This window comes from Synchiropus splendidus, chromosome 3 (genome assembly GCF_027744825.2).
Source record: "Synchiropus splendidus isolate RoL2022-P1 chromosome 3, RoL_Sspl_1.0, whole genome shotgun sequence".
NCBI lineage: Eukaryota > Metazoa > Chordata > Actinopteri > Syngnathiformes > Callionymidae > Synchiropus > Synchiropus splendidus.
In genome coordinates, this window is record NC_071336.1 from 33,448,933 (window position 1) to 33,467,165 (window position 18,233).

Consider the following 18,233-nt stretch of genomic DNA (forward strand, 5'->3'; position numbering starts at 1 on the left):
CAAGCATGAATAGCTCAAAACCCGACTGAAATGAAAGTCTAAAGTCGTGTTCATGGTCTCGGGAGCCTGTGGGGAATTCCTGGAGCACCTGAGTGTGAAGAAGGAAAACAAAGGGACACAAAAGTGAGAGAAGATGAGACTATTGATCCTCTTGTGACTTGTCAGACAGCATATGAAGGGGAGCAGAGGTGACTCAAGGATCAGTCGAACGACACGTTACAGATATAGCAGCCACTGACGTGTCGGGATGTGAGAAGTTTGAATTTAGAGACTCGACAGTGCAAAATAGCTGCAAAGGTTGAAAGAGGACTGACTTTCTTCTTCATTTCAAGTGGCATCAAAAAGGCATGAAAGTGACTTGTTTGAGTCATGAAATCAAATGAGGTACATCCATGGCTTGACTCCTGAGTCACTGTCGCTGACTCTTAATCACAATTCATGATGTGTAGGTTCCCAAACTTCTGAGAAACCTGTCCGAATTTGTACCCGTGCAGGATGCGGATTGAAGGGCGGCGTGGTTGTAGGGTTATGTTTCCCTGAATGAGCAGGAAAAACCAGTGTAAAATGTCTGACTTTTCTATTCCCACAACAAGTAAATAAAGTCTCAGAAAAACAAACCCTTTACACCCCATAACACTCAGAGGTGTGGGTCCAAATGGACAGGCAGTCGACTGGGTTTGGATCCAGACGGGAGCCAGGACCGGGGGCCAGATGCAGGACAGCGTGTGGGATTTAGAGAGAAGTTTCATGGCTTAAAGAAAACACAAGAAAGAAATAACAAATGATTTCCTCTTAAACCTCCCTTTGTACTCTTCCTGGTGCTCTGAACTCCGGATCAACGAGCGTTGAAAAAGAAGTTCCTGCCACGTTGCACCTTTCGCTCCAGATCACAATATCATCCTGGTCTTTGTGCTTTGATTTCCACCTGCAGAGCGGAGAGAGAAAAGCTCGGTTGCACTTCACACTCATCTGAGATGGATGTTACACACATTTATATTTATCCATCAATGGGTCTGGATGGAGGAGGAGGAGGAAGAAAAAAAAAAAAAGCATCTGAGGTGCCTTTTTGTGACAAGTGTGCTTTGATTCAATACTTTGAAAGAGAGGCCTATTCCTGTCTCCCATTTATGTGCATGTCTGTGATGAGGGCAGCTGAATGCCCCACACTCACACTGGAAGAAAAAAAAAAGAAGGGAATTGAAAGCTCGCCTTGATTGCTAGCTTGATACTTTCATTGACGTGGACGACAAATGGCCGAGTTGGCGCGGACCATCGCGGAGCGAGGGCCACCAGACCTGCGTGTTGTTAACTAACACGTGTGTGGAAAGCCGCCAAAGCTTGTTGGACTTGATGAAAATATTTTGGTCCCACGCTAAGTGTTTCTCTTTGGGGCAGAAGGGCGGCCCTGCTGGTCAGACTGGAGGCGCACTCTTCATTCACCACCTCAGAAACGCCATTCCTTATATAGAGAGAGGAAGAGACCTTTTTGATTTATTTTCATTGTTGTCTTATATTCTACTTACTTCCCCTTCACTGTCTCCGATTCTCATGACTTAGAATCGATTATCACGATTCAGTTCGATTTGATCCGATCCAATCTCGATTCACGTTAGTATTTAAACCATTTTCTGAGCTGTTGCCATGATCACATGACAAGTTATGCAACGTATTAATACTAGTATCATATTGACATTCAACAGGAAATGAATGAAGGATTCATAGTAAATGATAATAAAGATCCAGACACAGAACGCGATGTGACTGCTCATGGGACTGGTGCATTATTAGAAATATGACATTAAAAATTCACCCAAAAGATGCTGCTGTTTAATACTAATGCATTTTTATGGTATTATCAAAATGAAAAAAAGATATTCTCAGCCACTGAAAATGTAAACAGAGTGCTGGTGACTGACTTCACAGCAACCTGACGGTCATTGGTCAGTATGTGAACAGTTATCTGTGGTCTGTAGTACGTACGACAAGAGGTCTCACTCCTCATCAATATAGTGAGTTGTCAGACTCGTGTAAGATTGCAAAGATGTCCACGCATCACTTGTAATGCCCCCCTGACTGCTGACTGAAGCTTACTTTTCACGTTTTCTTTTACTGACTGGTGCATGTTTGGGATAACAGACGTTTGCGAGACACCATAACGTAGTGTGGCTCTGTTACTTTCATTAGCCGCCTGAAGCCCTCGTTTTCAACGACGGAAGACGGGCGCATATCTTTGCAAATGAAGCCCACAATCGCTTCAGTTATTTTGACAGAGCGTGCAGAATTACCGGCTAGTGGTAAAGGTCGCTCGAGTTTCATTGATGTGGCCCGGTGGATGGCTTGGACAGGAGCGCTGGGTGATGTCGCGTCACGTGACTCGTGAGGTCGTCAAAGGGGTTGGACTTCACCCGGAGAATATGTGTTAAAACGTAAATTAATTAATCCGATCTTTGGACATACGAATCGATTTTATCAGCTCCGCCCACTTCTTCTCCGTTGGTTCACCAAACCAAGTGAGATGATCAGCGCCGATGCAAGAGGTTGCAGAAACCTTGGCGCTGGCATTTTCAAAGCGTCTCCAACACTGGATATGAAGGAAACAAAACACAGCACGGCAGCCAATGACACGCTGTCTTTACGCGAGACGTCATGAAGTGTTGTCCCAATTCTTAGGGACGTCAGTCACTTCACTTGGTCATCGGAGGGCTCTTCATAATGGAGGGCACTCAGAACCAAGTGCCAGTGTGAAGTGTTAGTGTGAGGGGGAGAAATGGGACACAGCCTAAAGCTTTTGAACAAAGTAGGAACGTGTGATGAGAAAATTTGGCAAAGCTTCTTCTCGAACATCTACTGAGGCTTCGGTGACATGGGACAGTTTGACAGAACGGTGGGGGAGAGGAACAGGACTGGCTGTTTGGAGCAACCTCACGGCATCAGACCGAGGAACTGCTCCCTGGAACTAAAGCAGGAAGACACAACACATGTTTTAAATATTTAAAAGCAGCACAGTCAAAGGACCACACTCAGCTGCAGAGGCGCAACAATCCCCTAGATACCAACAAAAAAGCTCAAGAATCTCCAAATGATTTACAGAAATGAAGGGTAGGATTTTGGTGCTTCACGCATTGATTCATGTTTTTTTTTAAGTGTGACTCAAAAATATGAGCAGAAAGTTTCTCACCAAAATAGTAACAAGTGAAAACACTAGCCTTAAACATTGAATCTTACTGATACTGTAATTTTGAGTCTCTCCAAATGATGCTTCGCCAAAAACTTTTTGATGCTCACATCGGCATCAATGTCTTTGGTGTCTTCTTCATGCTCAGATGTCGTGAGTGTAGAGTCGCCGCTCAGTCCACTGCGTCTCAGAGAACTTCTTAAGTGGCAAGAATCAGAGCAAATGAAGTCATAAAAAACTTGATGCTGACTTCTAATAAACACAATGACAATGATTCAGAGTGATGACTCACGGGTTAGTGTACAGATCTGAGTCCTAACTTCCCGAATGACTGAATTGAATTATCCACAAATATACATTTAAAAAAGCGGCTTTATTTTGCTCTCACATTGACGTCGAAGTACTTCTTACTGGGAAAATATTAAAACATCCACTTACGGTGCCCAGAAATAGAGATTTAATACTCAGATGTCAGGAGAGTCAGTTGCTTAAATTGACCTTCAATGTCCTGCAGGCGAAAGAGCAGATCAGGAGACTGAACCTCCTCAAATGAAAGTGTCTTCTGATGACTGACGTTGTCGAAGTAGCTCGGTCTCAGCTTCCTTGATCTGATGTGTCGTAGCTCGATTCGATCAGTAGCGCGTACGAAGAGTACAGCAATGCTCTCAGTCATGTTTGCTTAATTCAATAAGATCCCGACTGTAGCTCCGTCTGCCGTTTCTATGAAAGGAGAAATTCATTTCCCCCCACAGGCGTTATCTCGCCGGTGTTGTGACACCACCAGCAGGTACAAACGTGAGCCGCCGTCGGTCCTGATGGAGACAAAGTGTGTGAATGGCAGTTGAAAATAAAAAAATCCAGTCTGACTTTGATGGAAAAGCCACGCTATTGTGCAAAACAGTCGGCATGTCACCGGGCAAAGCATCGAACCCCGACCTCATCCCCGCCGAAAACCGCCTCCCTGCACTTTCCTTTTAATCCCCCAAAAAAGAGCGATCTGCATTTGCTTTGTGTGCGCCGTCAAGCCCTCGCGTTTATTCGTCATCGCTCACATGAGGGATTTCACCTTTCAAGCTCCGCTTCAGGTGAAATTGCTGTTTAATGCTGGGTTTGAACAGGAGCGACGCGTATTTGGTGTTTTGTCATCATGGCAGGCTGCTCACTAGGGGGCACCGTGACTCATGAAAACATGCTTGCCTGTTAGTCAGTGGGAGTCCTGTCCAAACATGGAGCTTGTTTTCTTCTAATCATGATGCTGGGATGGATGTTGCCGTGTGACGTGACATCGAGACATATTTCTATCCAGCATGTTCTGGGACAGACATGGACTCTGGTCTCCCACCGTTCAAAAAATGCTGATGACTGTAAAGTTGCTGAAAGTTATGAGTGAATGGTTGTCAGTTTATAAGTGCCCCTTATTGAGTGTCTAGGGAATCACCTGCCTTGCTCCCTGACTAGCTGGGATAGACTTGGATACCCCCTAGTATCCACATTGAGGCAACAAGAAGAGGAAAATGACTCGATAGAAAAGAAATGTACACGTGGTTTGTGACAGTTCTTTTGTGTAGTTCATGGAAAGTGTTCAAGCGACTCAAGGTAACGTTGACTGACACGACGCCAAACCCTTTTCTGTTCGGAGCTTGCCTTGACTCGATGACAGTCGACGTCCGTTTGAATGAGACTCACTCAAGCGCTTCAAAACCTCAGCGTCGTCGCACAAATTGCGGAACCTGAAACGGAGTGGACATTTATGAGCAACACAAAGGCATTTAGATTTCATTGAGTTGGACCAATCAGAAGGCTGGGTTTACAGACTGTGTAGGAAGTTTCAAGTGGCTCTATTGATTGCCGAGACTGAAGAGGAATGCAAAGTAATTCAGCCGCACAATACATGGCACTGCGTTCTGGAGAACTGGAGAGACTGAATGTGGGAGGACCAGGAAGGAGCCAAACTGATTCATGAACTTCTCTTTTTTAATTTTTTGTTCTTGTCTAGTCTGAAGAATTTTGTACATATTTCGTCCCATCATTAACGGTGTTGGAAGTTTGTTCTTTCAATATTTGATCAAACACTTTGATAGGTTTCATGACACAGTGTCCAGATTGTCAGAGGCCACCAGGTGGCGCTGTCTGCTGTAAACTGTTTGGACTTGAACAACTCATTCAATGAAACCTCACATCATTTCTAAACCAAGAGCGCCATCTAGAAAATTATAACACTGTTCCATCGACCCTGCTGTACTGTTAGCTGTTAGCTAGCGTCACGCGTATCTTGAAAGGTGAACTGAAAATTTTCCACTGCTTTCCGTTTGACCGACTTCCTGCTGGAGCCATCCATTATACTCTAGAATGAAACAGAAGAAATACAAGCTGTGGGGTGTTTTGAGGGAGGTGTGCCTCTCAAAACTGAGACCAGGGTTGAGTTCTGCAGAGCTTTGTTCCTTTCTGTGATTTTATTGAAGTAGTTTTGCCACTTGTTTACGATGTTTCAAGTCAATATTCTACAGTTCTACAGTGAATAATTCTTTATTACAGACCAGTAGTGAAATAAATACAAGTAATTCATGTCAAAGTATACATCAATAAATCTCATGTCATTGCCATATGTAGGTCTGAATCAGATTCTGTGTTGTTGTTGGGTAGAATGATGCATTGCTCATGTTGAGTAAAACACAAAACAAATCTCTTCCCCAAACATCGCAGGTTGAATTGCAATTGCAATATTGTCAAAGTAAATCACCGTTCCATTTTTTCTCCTATCGTTCAGCCCAAATATTCACTGACGGTGTTGAAACAAGATCACGTTAATGTTTGCATCTCGGCACCGACCTGGCACTGAAGTAGGGGTCCTCACAAAAACCGGTCAAGACCAAAAAGCTGCATGGTGGTGTTGCATATCTCATAAAATGGAATCCAATCTTTTCAAAATACGGCGTTTTGTGTGTTGTCCGACACTTGTGGTTGGAGTGTTCTGCGAGGTCATGTGTGTTGCACGTTCACCACTGCGCTCACCATCCTCTCATCATCATCATCATCATCATCATCATCAGCTAAGTGCTGTCGTCTCGTGTTTCTCCAATTCCGATCCTGCTATTAAAGTGATACATTTTCCTTGACACGTTAATGTTATAATTCCATTTGTAATGACAACTCCACCCCGACTCCACATCCCCGTGTCCCCGGAGCCATTCTCAATGTCCCAGGGACAAAGAGACAATCTTAATTTCGAGGGCTCCTCCAGACGAACAACCTTTCACGGGCAATTTAAAGTCTTCAATTAACCTCACCTGCGAGATGCAGCTGTGTGGCGGAGCCGCCGGAGGAGATCGACGGAGCCCAGGCTCCAAACTCAATTTCAGCTGCTGTCGCCTCACTGTGAGGGCTGATATTCTAATACTGTAATATTAAGGTCAGTGGAGTCAGGAAGCAATACAGCTGTTCAAATAACAGACAAGCCTCTTTTAATGAGAGGCGCACTTAACGGCAAATATTCTTAATTAAGTTAATCTCCGTGTCAGAACGCTGAGGCAGGATGCTCCTCTGCGTTTTCCCCCAAAGCCTCTCGTTCTGTAAAATAAAATAAAGAAAAATTCCCTTCACTTTTTTAAAGGTCTGTCATGCCCTTTTTTAAAAATGTGTGTCATATCAACATGATGCCTCGAGTTTTATCTCTCATTCATTTGCTCGAGGGGATGAAGATGAAGTGTGGTTCAGGTCTTCGACCTCGAGATTCTTTTTCATATTATTTAACTTATGGAGTTCGGACGTGACACTCAACATATGAACGTCAACATCCGCATCGTAAAATCTATCTATTTCCATATGAAGCTTGTTGGATGGCAAACGCTGAGAAGCTCAGACCAGCCAACCACAGACTTTGTTTTGTGCTTACGTTTCTGACCTGCCAATGGCATCGACCACAACAGCCTACTGCCATGGATGAGCTCAAACACATGATCGCCACGCCCCACGATTGTGAAGATGCAGCGGAAACACCTGATTCAGCCTGAATTGGAACCGACAGAGAAGCAATAACAGAAGTGCGGCTGGTGATGTATGGGAGTCTGTGTGAATGATGTTTGCTGATGACGTCGTGGTTTCTATTTTTACACATCAAATTCAAAATGAAGTCCACATCACTGAAATTTGATGATTTTTTTTGTTTTATTATTCTCTCCATTTAGTGCGGAAATCTGAACAATAAAAGTGAGTTGTGCTTCATTCTCTGATAATGTGCCTGACATGGATTTTTGCAGTTCCATTCTGAGAAATGGCAATTACAGAGAGGCAAGAATTAAGAAGGGAGTCTGTCTAAGAAAAAGTGTGCGGGTCCCCTGCTGGTCTTTGTGCTCCACTGTGCGTCAGTAGTAATTTCTCCATGGTGACCGTCGGCTCTCCGCGCGGACGGAGAGGAGAAGCTGAAGCACTGGAGGATTGGAGAGAAACGAGACACGTCAATAGCAGCTGCACCGAAGCCCTTCTGGGTGTAATGAGCTAGAAACCCACAATTCCACTCTGTTATTTACTGTTGCCACTCGCTGTGGTTTTGGCTGTGCCACTAACCAAACTATGCCACAGAATATCATGGTGTTATTTAAGGGGTGGGGGGTTGCCTTATTCATGGGGAAAAGAATATAGACAATTCAGAATTATTATTGAGTGTTGTTTGATCTCGAGTTCTGTGGTGAGAGAAAGGAGGAAAAGGTGGAGGGAAGAGGAATGAAAGTGAAGGGTAGAAGAGAGGGTGGGCAGAACAGAAGGGATGGAGAGGCCTGACTGGTGAGGGCCAAAGGCCCTTTGATCCCTTTGTGTACAAAAATGTAGCGTTCCTTTTCTAAAGATGATACCTACACTGGTGCTTCCGTGCCTTCCTTATATTGCTGTTCGCCAATGTATCCACCAGGGGGAGCAGCCCAGAGTCCAAACAAACTCCAAAACCAACATGGCGACTGTGGAAGGAGCATTGATCCTGTAGCTCTCGCACAGAGAAGGAAACAGAGGCAGCGTTGTAGGAGAAGGTGGTTGGTGAGGACGTGAAATATATCGCCACTGGAGGACAAAGAATATGCTATGTATTGTAGCTATGTATCGGGTAACAGCAACACTGCCCCCCATGGTTTCCGGTGGTACTGGTCTGTTTGGTCCGTATTTCTAAGCTTTGTGGAAACGTGCAGAAACACAGAGGAAATGAATGCAGAACACGGACTAAGTTTCCATCTGTATCCAGATCTGAATGTAATGTTTTATGAAACAGTGTCATATTTTCCGAGCACGGTTTGTGGTGCTTCACGTTTCAAGATGATCTTAGGTTTCACTGAAACAGTGCCATCTGCAGGATTCCTTCACCTTACAGTCAGTGAAATTCAAGGCTTTTTTTTAATGCCATTTGGAGTTGAATTTAATACCGACGCAACAATGGGAAGAAAAAAAAATCAATTATATAGGGTTAGTCTGGTTGGTGAGGCAGCAACGTCTCCAAGGCAAACGTCTCCAAGTTGCTGCAGACATGTGCGTCCCGTGTCTCGTTTCTCTCCTGGAGCCGTCTTTGGAGAAATGAGAGGTTTGTTCTTGATGAAAATCACTCGGACTGTGGTTGCTAATGCCGTTAGCATCAATGTTACGGATCATAATTCATGCAAAGTAAATGACATATTAAAAAATATGGAGGTTGTGAGTTTAAATGCATTGTAGAAAATATGACGAAAATAAAAGAAGACAATGCCGACTGAACTTGAATATGAATATGAATTTAAAAACATTAATAAATAAGTAAAATGAATAAAAAGCAAAAAAAGAAAATGTGCTAAAATCTAGTGGCATCTGAAAATGCCGATCCTCTTTCATGAAACCTCATCAGAACATCCACAAAATAAAAGGCAGCGTCCGTGAGCCCAGGGTTTGAGAGGGAGTCTGACTGCTCTTTGGTCGATGATCAGCTTCTGGACGGAGGAAATGCCGACTCTATGACCAGCCTTCTGCATGTTGTGCTACCTGGCTGATAGAAACCCTCTCAAGTCCAGCAGCTCAAGGTGCGGCGTGAAATATCTGGAGGCCGATTGTTGATAAAGCGCTCTCCAGTGACGGACGAGTCTGTTTTCTTGCCGGCGATTTGGTTCCAGCGTTGCACACGGAACCGGCGCCCGTGGCGCTGAACCCTCTGCAACTGTTCCCCGAACAGAAGAAATTGTGAAGCGAATACACATCGCAGCAACACACACGTCTTGGGGTTTGGGCTTTTTATTTGTTTTATTTGTGGCTTTATGTTTCTGAGCAGCCAAGCTAAATCAATGCGAGAAGTACAGCGCTTCCAAACCTGAGTGCGGAAAAGAGAACAGTCAAACAGTGATTCCAACACATTGTTCAGAATCACTTGGTTCTTTTTAATCTTCTCCCTTGCGACGAGGTAAACACGCAAATACAAAGCTAACAGGCGGGTCCCGCGAGAAACGCTCGCACACAAAGCGCCGATAAGTGTCAGCGGTGATTTTGGAAGGATTCTTGTTCAGATCCTCGCTCAATCCCCGGGTGCGCCTTTGAGCTACACCGCCGCGCCGGCGCCACCTCATGCTGCGCTCAACTCCAGCGAAAGAAATGAAAAGAATTAAAGGATCATTTCAGTTTTTTGCAACACAGGCAAATGTGGTGCCATGTTTAAGTTGTGAGACTTCAGAAACCAAACCAGCAGTTTTGAAATGGGAAGCAGAACGAGAAACTTTCACGAGTGTAGTAAGCTTAAGAACTGCAGACCTGAGTTGTGTAGGTTCATCACATCAGTGCTTGATGCTTGGAGCTGTCCAGAGGGGACTCGTGAGTTTCTTCTCTGTGGGTTAACTCTGCTCTGTCGGTTTCATTTCAAGAAAACTAGAGGATTATAATGGAGAAATGTGAAGAAAGTGTGTTTTATTGTTGACTTTTTTTCTGGCAGATCTTTATGAACTTAAATGAAATAAAAAAAATACTAATAATAATATATTACAACAGTCACCTGTAAATCTGTCTTTGTTTTGCACTTGGGGAGGAATCCGGAGTTCCAAAGTCCAAATAGAAACGTCACAGTTTATTTTTTTTAATCATTTATTTTTAGCACATTTCCTTCTTTTCTTTTTGCCTTTTATTCATTTTACTTATTTATTAATGTTTTTAGATTCATATTCATCATTATCATTATTTTGATATTGAGTTTGGCCCTTTATACACAGATCTAGTTCTTGCAAAAATATGTATTATAAAATAAATAAAGTAAATAAAAAAACAAAAAACAAGTTCGAGTTCAGTCGGCATTTTCTTTTTTTTCTTCATATTTTCTGATATGCATTTAAACTTGCAGCTTCCCTGTTTTTTAAATATTGTATTTACTTTGCATTAAGTATGGTCCATAACGTTGATGTTAAGAGCATTAGCAACCAAATTCCCAGAGATTTTCGCCAAGAACAAACCTCTCATTTCTCCAAAGACGGCTCCAAATTGTCATCGCATACTGTTCATCTTCATCTACACTCTGCACAGCAATAGTTTAAAAAAATGGTTCTGAGAGTAAAACTGACTCCTCTTCAGGAACTGTCAAATAGTCTTCAAACAAGGCTGGAGACTTGAAGAGCGAGCGCAGGCCCTGAAGCCTCCTCCCCCTCGCCTCACAGTGGGAGCGCCAGCAAACCAAACAGACGACTGAAAGGACCACATAGTGTACTTGACCCCTGACCTCTCTTGCATGCTTGGCGGCCTGTCAGCTCTGCCCTCCTTGTCCTGGCATTTACCCGGCAACAAATTGCCGCAGATGGCTTCCTCCAGATTAAATGTTGACTTTCTCCACGTCTGACAATTTACCTCGGGTTTGCGACTGACAGCAGGAGATAGTGAATAAACACAGCCGGCTTCAGAGGAGAGACTCGAGGACACAGCGGCGGAATTGTCATGCGGGGAATGCTGCGACCAGCGGACGGCATCCTTTAATGAAGGACCTTTGGTGTTGGAGGCTCTGCTCTGCATGCTCCGCCTCACTCCCATATGATATTGAACTCTTTTTCTGCGGCAGACTTGGATGGAGTCGTGGCTCACGTCGTGATGAGACGCTGACATTTACAGAGGAATCGAAAGAGGCAGCGATACTCAGAGTGAAGGTGTTGCGTTGTTATTGCCGGGAGCTGAACAAGGGGACGACATGGAAGTACACACATAACACACAGAACAGATTCACCAGTCGCAGGTCAAACCATGGATGGACTTGACCTGCAGAGTGATAAGTCGCCTGCACTACTGCCTCACACCAAGGGGTCGAGGGTTTGAATCCAACCTGGGGCAACAGTTTCTATGTTTCTTCCATGTCTGTTTCTGCTTTCCTCCGGACATAGACGTCATTTTAGGAGGGGCCGAGGGACCCGCACACTGCCACCCCGGTTATTTTCAAAAGTGTAGAAAATTCCGACACTCCTGAAGGCACCATCCGCAGGCATTTCAGAGTCGTAGGACTTTACCTGAGAGAGCGAAAGAAATGAAGGAAGGCAGTGAGAGCAAACCAGAGCTATGACCGATTACTTCTGATACTGTTTACTGTGTATTTCAGCCTGAGCAGTCCAAGCAGGTAGCACAAGTAGCTTGATCTACGGTGGCCTGAAGTGGACAAAAAGTAAGTCTCACTACGGAGGCATTCATGAGAAAGGATTGCAGCCTAATCTCAACTGAATTGTTATATAACATTTATAATCACGGTTAGCTTGCCTCCGGATCAGATCCAGAGGTTGATGACTCAAAACTGAGTGGGTGAGTGGCTCGAGTCCTGTCCAGTGTGTCCCTCGCCTCTCATCCCAAGGAGGCCTGCTGCTGCACATTCAAAGAAGAGTGGATGAGTGATTCTCTTCACAAACATATGAACTGTATGTTTCTTTTCTTCAGTCTTTGACAGGAAGAAAAGGGCAACCTGTACCTGACTCTTTTACAATGGATAACTAGTTGGTGTCTGCCACTGACCAATCATGTGAGATTCGATCAGACTAGATTAGACCGCAGGTGCTGGTTTCTGACGAGGCTTCATGACACAGTATTGAAGGGTAGATGAGGTTTCATGACCCAGTATTGAAGGGTAGATGAGGTTTCATGACACAGTACTGAAGGGTAGATGAGGTTTCATGACACAGTATTGAAGGGTAGATGAGGTTTCATGAAACAGTATTGAAGGGTAGATGAGGCTTCATGACACAGTATTGAAGGGTAGATGAGGTTTCATGACACAGTATTGAAGGGTAGATGAGGTTTCATGACACAGTATTGAAGGGTAGATAAGGTTTCATGACACAGTGTTCAGGGGCTTGATTTTCTAGTGGCCTCTGAAAATTAGGACACTGTTTCATCAACCCTGCAATACTGTTTCATGACACCCCATTATGACCAGATGGCTTAACCCCAAGATCTTGCAGTCTCTGGTCAGACGCCACCGCGACGGTGATGCTGTTAAATGACTTGATTTTAAGGGATTAAACTGTGTCGCATTATCTTTTTTAAAGTTAAAGTTCCGCTGAATTCAGTGCGCCGTTTGAAAAGCAAAAGCAATTTTTTGGCATCGTGTTGTGATCCAGTGGCAGAATTTCAACTGTAAATGAATAGTTGTGTTTGTTTCCGGTGAGACGTCAAGCAGCTTCTCATCCAGATCGCACCGGTTTGGAGGCAGCAGGAGCCAGAATTCTGAGAGAACGTTCAACGTGTAAATAATAAAGCCGCACTTCTCGCCGGATTCAAAGGCATTTCATCTGAGAACCCGCCGACCCTGCGTGCACCCCTCGTGCTGTGCTGTTAATTGAGGTGCCTTGTCGTGTTGGAGGTGACTGCGAGACGAGGACGCAGAAGTGGCACTCGCTTTTGACGTCGACAGTTAAAAACGGCCCGAACGGTTTTATCTGTCTTTTAATAAAGGAAAGGGAAAAAAGGGAACGGAGTCCTTCTGTGACAAATGTGTCTGTGATCATGCTGATGTCGGGGTTCATCCGAGACCACATCAGTCTCTGAACGTCAGCGCCGAGGCCTCCGACTTGTCACCGTGATTTTCAGTGCTCGGGCGCCTTTTATTGATTTTTTTTTTATATTTCTGAATATATTTCTGGGGCTTTCTGGAGTGTGGGTCATCCATAAACTCCCCAGAGAGAGTGCTGTCAGAGGGCTGTTGTGGCGACTACAAAGGTTTCAGATGAAAGTCGCGCTTGTCTCTTCTTGATCTTCTGGGGACCTTCATGTCGGTGAGAGAACTTCTATTAATACTGTCGGCGACTTTGAACCAACAACACAAAATCTAGACTCTTTGTATTTGCAGTCGGGGGGGAAGGTTAAATGAGGGCTCCAGTTGTTCCATCCACCGAGCGTGTATCAGGTTAATGATCCTGTTTGTGTCATTGAGTCCCAGTTCATTGAAGCTAAGGCTCTGAGGGTAACGACGATTGTTCACTGAGGTCTTTTTCACCACCTTTGACCAAGATATCACACACACATTTAATCTGTCAGGAGTGTTTGGTCAACTGCCAGTTTCTATGCCACTTTCTCACTTCCATTTAATCTTTCTCATCAACCGTTTAATATGTGTTATTACTTCTTCCACTGCATTTTTGCAGATAATATTTGTTTCCTTTTTCTTCTTTTTATAAATTGGTTTGTATATCATTTTTTTTTCAACTGTTTTTGCCTCAAAACAATTGTTTTATTCATGTATAAAATTTTTCATTAATTTTAATTTGTGTCATATATATATATATATATATATATATATATATATATATATATATATATACAGTGGTCCCTCGGTTCTCGACCACAATCCGTTCTAGACGGCCGTTCGAGAAGCGAATTGTTTGAAATCTGAATGGATTTTTCCCATTACAATGATTGGAAAAAGAACTCATGCGTTCCAAGCCTTAAAATAGTCTTTTGTAGGAGTGAATGTAGAGTGTGTGCTGCAGGTGGCTGTTCCTCTATGTGTGTGGCCGCTGCATGTGGGAGGGGTTGCCGAGTGAGTGAGGTCTCTCCAGAAGGGAAGAGGTGCCCGGTGCGTGTCCAGCTCTGAATGTGCGCTTCTGTGCAGTTTGGCTGTGACAAAGTCATAAACCAAGTCACGCTCTGTCCCAGACTGGCCTCATCCCTGTCCCAGCTCCAGCCCACAACAGGACATCAAACCCTGGAGTGAGCGCTCCAGCACCTCCCCTGTGACACTCTACCACGCTCCAGTGTGGAGACAGGAAAGGTTTTACACCTCAATATGAAGAAGAAACAGTCAGTAAATGGAGCTAACGGGACACGTCTGCATACAGAGGCTGCGCTATACACAATAACAAAGTGTGTCGAGGGTCAGCTGATCGGTCCGCGCACGTTATGGCTTTTCCGGCTTAGTTCGGGGGCGTTTGAGTTCTGGATTTTCGTTCGAAATCCGAAAAAATCTAGAAATTTTTGTTCGAACTCCGATTTGTTCCAATTCCAGGACATTCCAAAACCGAGGTACCACTGTATATATATATATATATATATATATATATATATATATATATATAATTTTTTTTTTTTTACTCCAGTACGCAAGTGAGTCCTTTATTTAATAATAAAAAAATATAGATTATTTTTATTTCTTAATTTTTCCTTAATACCAGCAATGGTAGAAATTTCATTGGCGTTTCCATTTTCCTTCTTTTTTTGTTTGTTCGTTTTGTTTATAAGCTCAGGAACATTAGTTTTTCCAGGTCAACATTTTTTTTTTTTCATTTATTCATTTCATTGATAAATAGTTTTTGGCCTTGACTAGAACACAACATTATCCACACGCCACTGTTTTCCCCATGCTCTGGGCTTTTATTTTGAAAACATCTGCATCCTGTTTTGGGAATCAGTTTTCTTATTCATTGTTATTTTTAATTGATATATTTTCACTGTGGTGACAGTTGAGCGACCAGCTCATTCCCAGACTTGCTGCCATCCACATTCATTCACACCTTGTGAAAGTTGGAACCAAAATGCGATTTCTCCCTCAGCTCTGTACTCGCTCGCACATTCCTTGGTCTCACTCTGTGCTATTCAGAGACCAAACAAAGGTAAATATTCGCTGTAAACATGATCAAAAACATGCAACAGCTTTGGGAAACTTGATGAAACTTCTGCCCACACAGCATTACCTATTAGAAACCCAGTGAGTTCTTTGTTGGCAGCAGTTGTTTACGAAACTTGGAGCCTTTGTCCTTCTCATGAATATGCAGATAAATTGTTTGAGCAGCTTTTGGTACAAAATACATTTACAAATCGTCTATTTTAGTCCCTTAAAATGAAGCAGTTCTCCACCATTTTGAAGTCCAGTCTTGACTGTTCAACGTTGTCTGCCGACAGCTTCACTCCGACGTGGACAAAGGGGACGGCAAAGTGAAGTACGTGCTGTCAGGCGAGGGCGCCACTTCCATCTTCACCATCGACGAGAACACGGGGGACATTCACGCCACCAAGCGCCTGGACCGAGAGGTTCAAGCCTACTACACTCTCCAAGCCCAGGCAGTGGACCGACTCACCAACCTGCCCGTGGAGCCCCGGTCGGAGTTCGTGGTCAAAGTCCAGGACATCAACGACAATGAGCCCAAGTTTCTGGATGGTCCATATCTGGCTGGAGTACCAGAGATGTCGCCTCTCGGTAAGGACGTCTGTGTCTGTCTCCGTTGGTCACGCTGAACTTCTAGAGCTTCTAGATTCTTCTGTTTTGTGTCGATAAGTGGACTTGCTTTTTACCTGACCCAAAATCGGTGTGTGAACTCTGGTGTCCTGATTTTGAGCTCTGAAGCGGCAGGTGAAGCCGAACATAATGTTTTCCACCGTGTTCTATGTATCTGGTGACATCAGTGTCCTGAAGTTCAGACCTGGGCAAAGTGCGGCCCGGGGGCCATATGCCGCCCGATGCCTGTATTTTGGTGGCCCGTTTGACACCAGATTTAAACTAATGTGTCGTAATTTTTCTGCCATTTTTTGTTCTTGGGCATTTAGTCACCACCACCAACACTTCAGCAGTAAATATAGTAACTTTTTCTTCCTTTTATTGGCCATTTTTGTGTCTTTTTCTTGTTCCTAAAAATGCATTGAAGGGATACTGAAAATATATTTTTTAAATAAATTGCCAACCACAGTTGCTTTATATTCAAATTAAGCGCATATAAAATGAATATTTCAATACATTTCATGGCATATTTACACTTCTTAATATCCTTAATAAGATTTCCTCTGAGGGTCATTTTTTCCTTGTTGCTTAAGGATATATTTTGGATATTTTTCCTTCATGTTTTGTTGTCATCGCTGTCTTTCTTTTGATGATGGCCCCTCACAACGGTTGCTGTTTGTCGTGTGGCCCTTTAATGAATTGCTCACCTCTGCTCTAGAGGGCGCCAAGCTGCAGAGAGTGGCTTTGAGTTGAATCCAGACACCTTGGTGGACTGATAGATTGCCTGGGGTTGCAGAGTCCCACACGTCTGAATGAGTCCCTGTGAGGGTCACTGCAGATCTTAAGCTTTTCCATGTCCTGTCACGGACATTCGCTATACGACATAACTCCATTTTTTTTGCAACCAGCTTCCACTTTCACACACACACAAATAAATGAAAACTATAAATGGTAATAATAACAATACTAATAATAATACTAATACTAATAATAATAATAATAATAATAATAATAATAATAATAATAATAATAATAATAATAATAATAATAATAATAATAATACGAACGCAAACATACCAAACAAAAACAGGGAAATCGAGGCATTATTGGGAAAAAAAAAATGTCATAAAATATTTATTTTCTCTGGACATTATGAATGCAGCAGCCACAATTCTCAAGGAAAAGTCAATTTAAATATTTCTTCAAAGACGCTGGACTTTGTTATTTGACGTGGCACTGCAGCTTATAACGGCCTCCACCACGGCTCAAACTTGGCGAGGCATTTCCTTCCTGTCCCGCCGAACACTCTCGGAACCTTGGCTCTATTGTCCGCCACTTTTAAATGTCAGAAGACACGTCTGTTTCGTCGCTTCTCCTTGACTCACAGGCCGCCTTGACTCGTCGAACGAAACATTTTTCTTCATTCTTTTCTCACTTTATCCCATCATTTCTTGTGTAATGACTGAATCTCTCTTCGTGTTTCATGCTGTCACATGACTTCATATTGAGATATTTATGAATTTGCACGACGTAAAAGCTTCTCAAGCTCAATGATGCCATGACACATGACACTTTTCCACCAAGGTAAAGAGCCTCTGATGGTACCTAAGCAGGTTTTGAACAAACAACCTTCCGTATCTAAAACAGCAGGAACAAACAGTGGAGCAGCAGTTTAAATGAAATCCTTCGAGTATCACCACCAGTGTTTGGCACTTGAGAGTCAGAAGTCGACTTGACTCGACCTGAGAGTCTCAGTTTGAGCTGGAGAAGTGGCTGACTTTACGAGAAGCTTTCTCCTGCGGCAACAGACTCCTCTTCATTTCAATATGTTGGTCTGCGAGTAAAAAAATAAAATAAAAAAAACTCATTCGATGAGGCGCACAAACACACATCACTACTTTATTCAGCCGTTTTCTGCGCTGTGCTGGACTCAGTGTCTCTGACTGTCGAGTCCCTCCATTTACATATTGATTTGCTCACACTGACTTGCAGACTGAGAAGCACAACCCGGACTCATTTACAGTCCAGAACTGCTGCGGCTGAGAAATATGTGTTCACACACCAATCAAAATATTTTCAACGTAGTAAAGTTCTTGTCTTTGCTGCAGCTCACCTGAGGAGGACTTGGGTTCTCACCAGTTTACTGATACGTGACTCGGACACAAATTTACTCTGTCATCAAGTCGCCTAAATGTGTAGGACTCACCGGATCCTTGGAAACTTTCTCTGTCCACAACATTTCGAGTCATGAGTTCAGCATCAGAACGCACACTTATAGAGGAGCGCTTTCGTTCAGAGTTTACTTGAACACAGTAGAATTCAGCACTTTAATTTAAAGAATCCTAAAGAGTCTGACTCAAGTTTGCTGAGTCAAACAAGGCACTTTCTGATTCACTTGAC

General features: G+C 43.4%; 1 protein-coding gene across 4 annotated transcripts in view; it reads left to right on the forward strand.

Annotated features, from left to right (window-relative positions):
- The window catches only part of cdh7a (cadherin 7a), a 181,607-nt gene that overhangs the window by 70,800 nt on the left and 92,574 nt on the right, over positions 1 to 18,233 (forward strand). For all 4 annotated transcript variants that reach the window (XM_053858449.1, XM_053858452.1, XM_053858451.1 and 1 more), the window contains exon 3: positions 15,521 to 15,815. In XM_053858449.1, coding sequence (XP_053714424.1) covers positions 15,521 to 15,815 — 295 coding nt within the window. The remainder of the gene's footprint in view (positions 1 to 15,520; positions 15,816 to 18,233) is intronic.